Source organism: Tupaia chinensis, unplaced genomic scaffold (genome assembly GCF_000334495.1).
Source record: "Tupaia chinensis unplaced genomic scaffold, TupChi_1.0 Scaffold144378_1, whole genome shotgun sequence".
NCBI classification, from domain to species: domain Eukaryota; kingdom Metazoa; phylum Chordata; class Mammalia; order Scandentia; family Tupaiidae; genus Tupaia; species Tupaia belangeri.
The window spans coordinates 1,798,195-1,808,445 of record NW_006204238.1 but is presented as its reverse complement, the minus strand read 5'-3'; the positions used below and the strand labels follow the sequence as shown (position 1 = coordinate 1,808,445).

General features: G+C 37.6%; 1 protein-coding gene across 4 annotated transcripts in view; it reads left to right on the top strand.

Moving 5' to 3' along the window:
• Positions 1–10,251, top strand: part of NNT (nicotinamide nucleotide transhydrogenase) — a 106,463-nt gene that overhangs the window by 53,265 nt on the left and 42,947 nt on the right. For all 4 annotated transcript variants that reach the window (XM_006166939.3, XM_006166940.3, XM_006166941.2 and 1 more), the window contains exons 8-13: positions 1,912–2,045; positions 2,344–2,535; positions 3,843–3,996; positions 7,710–7,871; positions 8,963–9,073; positions 9,943–10,088. In XM_006166939.3, the coding sequence (XP_006167001.1) occupies positions 1,912–2,045; positions 2,344–2,535; positions 3,843–3,996; positions 7,710–7,871; positions 8,963–9,073; positions 9,943–10,088 (899 nt within the window). The remainder of the gene's footprint in view (positions 1–1,911; positions 2,046–2,343; positions 2,536–3,842; positions 3,997–7,709; positions 7,872–8,962; positions 9,074–9,942; positions 10,089–10,251) is intronic.

The following is a 10,251-nucleotide window of genomic DNA, read 5'->3' as shown; positions in this document are numbered from 1 at the left end:
GAGAGAGAGAGAGAGAGAGAGGGAGAGAGAGAGAAAGCCACTGGGTCCAGGAATCAAACAATGGTTGGCCATGTGGAAGCATGTGGAAGTATCCAGTGCCTTAACCACCATGCCACCTGCTGGTCCCCGATCTAATCTGCTTTTAATACTTTCAAGGGAGGTTTTTATTTCCTGTATTAGAGACTTCATCTCTAACAAGTCTATTTGATTCTTTTGTATGATATGTATTTCCTCTTTTAGATGCTGTAAGAACTTTCTCACTTCATGGAACTCATTGTCTCTTTTCTTCCACATCTCAGTTAGCTTCATCACTACAAATATTCTAAATTCTTTATCTGACATTTCCATAAGTTCACATGTATTATCTGTGGAGTATTAGGAGTTATTCTTTTCCTTGGGGGAGAGAGAGAGATTTTCTTGACTTCTCGTATTTCTTGTGATTCTGTGGTGGTTTCTGTTCATCTGATGGATTATATTTTTTCCTAATTTTAGGAGTTAAATCTGAGGTGTGCAGGAGGAGGTGATCCGCAAACTCTAAGCAGTATCTTTTTTTTCCCTTCGTACAACAGATTCCATGGAATATGAGGATTACTCTGATGTCACCTGGATAGTTCAGGGGGTGGGCAGGAGGGTACAGTCTGGGCAGAAAACCTTCAGGTGTCCTAGGCCCTAAAATGGGCCACTCAGAAGTCGAATGTATTTGACTAGGGATTGACTTGTCCTGGCTAGATCTGGGGGGGCCGGAGGGTGAAGTCTGGGAAGAAAACCTTCAGATGTCCTCTATGCAGGTTTTTAAAAGTGTGTCAGCCACTGCACAATTGTTTTGTGAAGACTGAGTGAATAAAATCAGAGAAGACAGATAGGATGTATATTTCATGTTTTCTAAGGACCCTAAATAGTTTTGGTCATTTGATACCTTGCTTATCAAGGTCAAGAGTCTTGGCTTTAGCTGTAGAGGTTTCAGAAGGAAGAAATAATCCAGAATTTTTAGGGCAGAATAAGCCAGTTGGATATGAAATCAAACTTGTGAAATTGACAGTCATAATGTTGATACAGTGAGAACTCAGAAGGTATGGACCCAGATCTAAAAAGATAGTTTAAGGCTTATCCATTTAGGACCATAGGGTGCCAATGAAGTGGGAAGAAAAGCTGTAAGAAACCAGAGGCTGGCCGATAGGGAAGAGGCTCTAGACCAGAAGGTGGGGATGGTAAGGCTAACCTGTGCTAACCTGTATTTTCCTGACTCTCCTCAGTTATCCTGTGTTAAATTTTGATCTCTGTGTTTAATTATGAACATGATGGAAAATCTGGTGACATTTATTAAGATGATGGAAATCTTCTATTTTGTAATTCATCAATTAGTATCAAATGTAATTTGACATTTATGATCTTTCTGAATTGTTCATTTTGAGTGAATACAGTTTCCATAATGGTTTATTATTATACACTTTTTAAAAAACAAGCAAAAATTTTTCTTTCTTTTGGGTGGTACTGGCCATAAACCAGTTGGGAAGGGCAGTGCTGGGATTCCCATGCAGTGCAGGGGCGAGGTCCGCTCTGTAGTGCAATGGCTTCCTTCCGTACCCTCATTTCGCAGCTCGCACTCATACTGGGGGAACTTCACAAAGTCCCAGAAAAGTGGAATTAACCTATGAGTTTATTTGAGTGCAAAAAAGAAATCCTGAAATCCCAGTTTATTAAAGTTTTTTCTTAATTTCCATAAACTTTGTGAAGACTCCATACATTTCTTCCTTAAAAGAGTGGCCAATCTCACCTGTTTTAAGGTCTTAAGGAGTCTCTTGGAAAGAGTTATAATTGATGTTAAATTCCTGAATACCCAGAGACTACTGTAATAACAATATAGGACTTTAGAAGAGTATAATATAATTTGTACTGTTTTCTTTGATTTAGGTAAAAAAGCTCCAGTTTTATTTAGTAAAGAAATGATTGAGTCAATGAAAGAAGGTTCAGTGGTTGTGGATCTAGCTGCTGAGGCGGGCGGAAACTTTGAAACCACTAAGCCAGGAGAACTTTATGTTCATAAGGTATAGCACAAAGCATCTTCTGCCTATGAATCATTTCTCACATCTTTAAGAGGTTTGAGTGGGGGATATTGATTTTTAAAAATATTTGGAGGAATTGAGGCCTGACATTTTTTCAAGTTAAAAATAGGCCATATGTAAAGCTCCCTTTGAAATGTGTATTTATGTTTGTGGGTATGTGTGTAAATTTATGAAGATACATAATTTCAAAACTTATCACTGACTGAGAATTAGAATTGTCCTACACAGAATGTGAGCATAGGGTAAAAGACCTTTTTTGACTATAATTTTGTTCATTTAGGGGGTTACGCACATAGGCTATACTGACCTTCCCAGCCGAATGGCCACTCAGGCCAGCTCCCTGTATTCCAACAACATCACCAAACTCCTGAAGGCCATCAGCCCAGACAAAGATAATTTTTATTTTGAAGTGAAAGATGACTTTGACTTTGGGACGATGGGTCATGTCATCAGGGGAACTGTAGTGATGAAGGTAAGTCAAGAGATCTGACCCTTCCTGTGCTTTTAATGTTAGTTTGTTTTAGGATTTTTGTTTGTGGAAGAATCTTAGTTTAGAATTGAGATATGTTCTAATACAGTATATAAACCAAGTTTATGCCAATAAAATTATTTAAAAATGCAGAATGATTCAAAGGCATAAATATGTATGACTCACTGAAAATATATGTTGTTTTTGAAAAACAGAAATGAATATATGTATATATGTTGAATAAAGTAAAAATTAAATGTTCTTTTTAAAAATAATTGTTTAGTTTTATTATTATTATTTTTAAATTTTACTGTAGGGCATGTACTCTCACCAGAGAGAGAGAGGGAAAGTGAGAAAGGAAGTCACGAGGTCTGGGGCTCCAACTGTGATTGGCTATGTGGGAATCTGGTGCCTTAAATATACTACCTACCTGCTGGCTCCCTAAATGCTTAATCTATCTGCCTTTTTATTTATTTATTTTTAAGTGAAATTGCTTTCATCATTGTGTTTTAGTCCATTGTGTGGCTAACAAAAGAAATATTCAAGTTTGAGGGGCTTATAAAAATAGAGGTTGAGACCAGCAGATGGCCTGGACTCCCATGTAATCGACCATGGTTCAAATCCCAGACCCAGTGGCTTAACCTCATACCAAGCATGTGTTCATGTGTGCCCAAGATCCCGAGAGGAGAATGTAGGAGAAGGGATTGCCCCATGGCTATCCTCCCGGGGGGTGGTTTCTCTCTTTCTGTCTCTCTGTCTGTCTCTGTCTTTCTGGCGAGTTTTTTTCTATAGCAAAAAATCTCTCCAAAAAAGAAAAAAAAAGGATGAAAAGTTAATTAAACTCATGGTTGAATGTCCAACGTTCAGGACCTGTATTTGATGAGACCTTATTTGATAGTGGATAACATGGCAGAAAAGATAACATAGTAAGACAAAGAGAGCCATCTCTGTGTCTCTCTGTAAACTCACAAGCATCGGTTGTACTACACTTTAATCACTCCCCGAAGGTTCCAACTCTGAGCACTGTAGTTCAAATTTAACTTGTCTACTTTTAAGAATTTGATCTGTATCTGGCTGCATTTGTTTTATACCTGGCCAGTCTATATATCTGTGTATGTATGTATAACAGAAAGATACATTTATATATATTATATATGTCTATAAAATATTACAAACGATATGAATTTATATATGTATATAACATTATATTTAAAAACAGTTTTTGTTTTAAACAGTAAACTGTCTTCTGTAAGTGGTTTTAAAATGCCAGATAGACTTTTTTAAAAATGCTGATTTCTAATTTCTTTTAGGATGGTGAAGTAATTTTCCCAGCTCCTACACCGAAAAATATTCCTCAGGGTGTCCCAGTAAAGCAGAAAACAGTGGCTGAGTTGGAAGCTGAAAAAGCAGCTACCGTCACACCCTTCAGAAAGACAATGACAACAGCTTCTGTATATACAGCAGGTGAAAATCTCATTTATCAAAATTTAGTTTTGATCATTTGATAGTCTGACTTTGTACATAATGTATTTATGGTAAATGAGGGGCCAGCAGGTGGCATGGTGGTTAAGGTGCTGGACTGTCATATGGTTTACCACAGTTTGAGTCCTGGAGCTGGCGGCTTGCTTTCTCACTTTCCCTTTGACTGTCTTTCTGTCTCTGTCTTTCTCTGGTTAAATTGAAGAATAACAATAAATAAAGTTAAATAATTCTTTAAACAACAACAAAACAGGAAATGAAATGCTGTTGTATTTCTTTGGATCCTTTTAGTCACTGGGTCTGATAGATCTAATTTTTTACCAACATGCCAACTAGAACCACCTCTGTGGATGCAGAGACCATATTTATTTATTACCCAAAGAGATCTAAGTATTGTGCTAAATTCTAGAATGAAGGTATATGACTTAATATACAGGATATTAACACTTTTCCTTTTATATAAATACGTAGAGCCATACTATCTTTCATTATAATATTATTGTTATTAATATTTTAATGAATATCACATATACTGAATTGTGATCTATCTCAGATTATGCTGGTGTTAATTGTGTTTAAATGTAGTTGTAATTTTTTTGTGCTTTGTAAAGCATCAGTTACAATGTTCTGCACAGTTAGGTTGAGACTGGAGAATGACATGTTGCCTCAAAGAATTACCGCTATGGTATGAGGGTTGAACACTGGACTAACATTCTAAATTACCCAGCAAAATAATTAAGTATTTTAATTTTTTAATCTCTCTCTTTACAATTTAACATACATTTCTTGTTTTTAAATTCATCTTGTGAAAACACTGAAGAATTATTGTAAAGTGGTAAACATTCGTTTTGTCTATGCCATTTTTGTTAGAGGCTGAAATATGTATGTTTGGTTTTAAATTGATTCCTCTCTTATAAAATGAATTAAAAATGTTTAGATCTGCTTAGAGCCAAAATAAAAACTAAACAAAAGCAAACTATAAAGAATTAAGGTCCAGCACCAGGCACATAGAATTCTTGTAGACTCAGCATTCTCCAAATTCCCATGTGAGACCAGATGTTCTAAAGCGAAATATGTAACTCTCCTTCAATAAAGAGCAAGTCTCAGCAAAATGAAAGAACCTCTAGTTGTGAACATTGTAACTAGATGGGGCAGTGTCCCTACTTGCACTCATTTGTGGAAAAAAAAAAAGAATCTAGATTATCATATTGTACATGGAGTGTATTATAAATAGAATAATAAATTTCCATTTCTCTTTGAGAGTCACAAGAAAAAATACTGAGGTATTTTAAATTTATTTTTCTAGGTTTCTCTTATATTTGTTGAGTCACGATATATTGTTTTTTTTTTTTATTAGAATTGACAGTGACGTATTCCAATGAAAAAAGGATGACCTTATCTTATTTTTCTTTGCCTTAGCCTGTCTCCTTTTATATAAAACACAAGTATTTTTCTTCTATATGATAGGAACCTACTTGAATAGCGGTCTTCAAAGAATGTGATTTGCTTTTATTTTCTTTTTTCTATTTTTCTTTCTTTTCTTCTGTTATACAGATTTCAGAAATAACACATTTGACCTTGTTAAATATTTTACAGAAACTTTGTTAGTTTGTTAAATAGTCGATAAAGAAATCTTTAGATGTGTGACGTGATTTCTGTCTTAGTTACCTAATAGAAAGAACTGTGGATTTTTGATCATTTAGTGCTTCTTTACTAATGTGGTCATAGTAACAGCTGGCATTTAGTTGAGTGTTAGGCATTGTGCCAACTACTTCACATGCTTTAGTTTAATTCTTCCTTATGAGAATTCAATAAAGTGGGCATAATATTATTTTCTTTTCCAGGTGAAGACAAGGAAGGTTAATAATGGGACACTGAAACCCAGAGAGTATAAATAATTTCCCTGAATTCACATAGCTAATGAGCAGCAGAACTAGGATTTCAACTAAGCACTCTTACTTAAGAAATCATATTCTTTTTTTTCTTTCTCTTTGTCTTTTTAATAGCCAGAGTGCATGTCCATACATGAGAGAGAGAGAGAGGAGGAGAAGGAGGAGGAGGAGGAGGAGGAGGAGGAGAGAGAGAGAGAGAGAGAGAGAGAGAGCACACACAACTGCCAGTGAGTTGTGGTTACCTTGCAAGTCTTTTTTTCTTTCATTTCTTCATTCTATCAGGATTTTGGACACATGCACACACGCCTGGTGTGTTTTTCAAGCCACTGAGGTCAGGATTTGAACTGTGGTTAGCTATTTGGGATCCAGCTCTCTAGGCACAAAATTTAACTACTATGCTATGGGGCTACCCCAAGAAATCATATTCTTAACTCTATTTCTCTTATTAAACTTTTCATTTTAATTAAAAAATTTTATTTGACACAGGGTGCATGCACCCAGAGAGAGACAAAGAGAAGCAAAGTGAGAAAGCATCCCCTGTGGAGAATGTCATGCCATAATTGTTTCTCCTCTGTGTTGCCCTCCTTTTGGGATTTTGGCCACACATGTACGTGTGCTTAGTGTGTTTCTCAAGCCATTGGATCCAGGACTCGAACCTCTCAGTCAGCCATGTGGGATCCAGCTGTTAATCACCATGCCATGGTCTGGCCTGCCTTTTAAATTTTCAGCTGGAAGGCAAAGCGATGTTTTATCTACCTCTTCCTTCACGAGGCTAACAGGCTATGAGTAGGCCTTGAAAATGTTGTATGTGGTAGGAAAATATAAATTAAAACTACAGTTTGTTTGAATGATTTAAAGTAAAATTAATGTCAATTCCTGATGTTCCAGCTGTGCCACTTATAAAGTAATAGTTTATAACAAGGAAAAAAAAAGGTAGTTTGCTCAGGAAGGTTCATTTTCAGCCCTCTAGGTCACCCACGATCATTCTGTTTTTACTGACCACTAGGTAACCCTTTCTTCTGTTGCAGAACAGCCATCCACATGTTTGCTATTAAGGAAGGCGATAATTAAAGATGTATGTTCAGAACTGACTGTTTGTATTCTGCACATTCTTAATTTAATTTGTATTTTTTTTCCCCTTTTCTTTGTAAAATCCTGTTTGCTGACTTGGTGTTGAGGCTGGAGCTGACTGCCCTGGCCAGCAGTCTAGTCCAGATTCAGGAGCAATTGCAAAACTTCTGTCCCGGGTGGGTGGAAGCCATATGTTTTGGGGAGGTGCTGGAGTGAATGAAATCCTTCCTACTCTTTGAAAATCCCTCTTTCTCAGCCAAATTTGAGAGTGACATAAATTTGGCCTCATAAATGTCCTGTCTTATAAAGGTTGTGTCTTGCCCAAGTAGAAAACGCTTTGGTAGATTCTCTATAGGCCTCTAATTCTGGAATGAAAATGCTTATGGAAACACATGTGGCATTGTCAATGAAAGTTAAAACAGTGAGAAGGACAAACTACACAGAGGAAAATGTGCAAATTGTTATTAAGGTGACTCATAAATATTACTAGATCTTTATCATTTATTTGGGGAGGTGGTCAGAAAGTTAGGTTTTGTCCATGCTATCTACCTGCCTAGCCCCCTTCCTACACATGCACTTATTGATTATCAAATGTCTAACAAACCTGCTTTATGGGCAAAGGAGTGGAATTTAAAAGCATTGACTATTCCACATGTTTGTGTGTGGGTGAATGTGTGCATTCAGTCTTACTGAGGTAACTGGGTATCTGCTCATAACTTTGCTCTCTTTCTCCAGGTCTCACAGGGATACTGGGTTTGGGCCTTGCGGCTCCCAATCTAGCCTTTTCTCAGATGGTGACCACTTTTGGCTTGGCTGGCATTGTGGGCTACCACACCGTCTGGGGTGTGACTCCCGCTCTCCACTCACCACTGATGTCTGTGACTAATGCAATCTCAGGTTTGTCCCTTTCTCATTTTCCCTCACTGTAGGTGTCATAGCTCATCTAGCTCTAGGTGTGCTTCACTTAGGTTTATGAAGCCTGTGCTTTCAGAGTGTTTCATGTGGTATCTGCAGTGGTTGCTGGGGTGACTCAGGAGTTTCCTGAGAGTGTGGGTTGTGGGATGTGAGTTAAGAGACCATGCAAGTGTGTCAGTCCTTTGGTCTGCTCCCACTTCAAGCAATGCAGGTCCACCGTTATTTCTTTCAATTATGATTTCCATTGAAAACCAGTGTTTCACTGAATCATAGTCACAACATCCTTTAGGGGATCTTTTTAGACTCAACTAAACATTCAGCCTTGGAAGGCTGAAACAGGCCACTCCAGGTATCAGGTTTACCGTGAAGCTTATGGGGTAGGAAACAGCTGGCTTGCTGTGGGGCATCATCAGGGGTTTCTTGTTGGTGTGAGTCTTTGCAGCAATCCATGCAGCAGAGCACACAGCTGGCCACAAGCTGTTCTCTTTGGCCTCTAGCAATGGCTAAGATAATGACAGATGTTGGGCAGGTGTGGAAGCTGTTTTGGCTCAGAAGCCTTGGGCTGCACAGTCACTTCTTATGACATTGCCATAGACATAGCTTCTACGATCTCTGCACAGGACCTGCCCAGTTTCTGGTACTCGGGAAAGTCTGAAGCCATGGCTTTTCCATCAGGTATTTCTAATTCGTGAATTGTTCCTTCTAGTTCAGATGCAAGTTAGCCACTGGGGGTCACTTTTTACCATAAATGTTATTGTTTATTACATTGTTGGTTTACATGTTTACTAGCAGAACAGAGATAATGTTAAAGCAAGATCCAAATTCTTATGCCTGAGGAGATGTTTTGTAAACTATTTGTCCACAACAGTACTTCACAATGGTGGGAAGGTGTGTTGTCAATGCTTTCCGTCAGGAAAATTGTTTTTACTATTGTAACGAAGCTGCAGAAAAGCTGCTGTGTTTTTGATATTGAAAACTTTCCCCTTTATCAACACATGCTAGGTCCTTCAGTACTGACATTTGACTTAGCAGTGTCATTGTAATTATTCACCACAAGGATGCGTTCTTTCTAGGGTTGACTGCGGTTGGTGGGTTGGCGCTGATGGGAGGACATCTATATCCTTCCACGACTTCTCAGGGCCTTGCCGCTCTTGCTACGTTCATATCTTCTGTCAACATTGCAGGTATGACGGTGGTGGCAGAACCCATGTGATTTTTAATAGAGGGATAAAAAGCAAGTATAAATCAGTATAAAATAGACATTGGGATTTTGATCATTTAATTGTGTCTTTAAGAACTATTTTTCTCAGACCATATTCTTTGTGAAGGAAATTTAGTTATTTTGCCCATCTATAATTTTTAGAAACTCTTTTGATAAAAGAGCAACTTCCCCTACCCCATGCACCCAAACAAACAAAGCGATGTCTTGCTACAAGTTAACTGGAAAGTTACTGAATTCATAGTTTTGAATTTAGTTGACATAGAGCTATCACCGTGACATCTATAAATGAGTATAACTTGAGATAAAATTTTAGTCTTTGGCCTTATTCCAGCCGTATTTGTTTCTCAAAACTGAAAGCCTAGCACATCACTCATGTATGAGACTCATTTGATCCTGTTTTGTAGCTAAAAATTCTTTCATGTGTCCAAGAAACTTGTTGCCTGCTGATATGGCATTATTTCTCTTTTATCATTTATTACAGGGTTTAGCAAACAAGAATAACCTATTAGAAAAAAATACTGACCTTGGATCTTTTGCATTCCCAAGCTTTTTGAATGCTGTTTCCCCTGGTAAATAGTCATGCAGAAATGGTTGGATTTGCATTCTGCTAGCAAGTTTTCTTTCTAAGTGTATTTAGTGTCCCCCTCACCCCCACCCCCACACCAATGGAACTGGCTTGAATAACTCAATGACTTAATTTGAGGTTTTAAAATGTTACCTAAATGATAATAATGCACTTAAAGTAGAAAAATTATAGCATTAAAATAAGTCATTTTTCATAAGCCTAGTGATATACCTCTTTTCATGTTATGTTTCCTTTGCTTTGATAAGGTGGCTTTCTGGTGACTCAGAGAATGCTGGACATGTTCAAGCGACCCACTGATCCCCCAGAATACAATTACCTGTATCTGCTCCCTGCCGGCACCTTTGTTGGTGGATATTTAGCTGCCCTTTCTAGTGGTTATAACATTGAACAAGTAAGAAGCTCTTGAAAGTTTTTGTTTTTACCACTGTGTTTTCCTTCTCTATCAATAGATTGGACATTATCATTACCTAAATTAAAACGAGGAAGCAAATACAACAATAACTCTGGAAACATCTTGGTCAAAGATAGTATTCCTATCCCCTAAGGATTAGGAT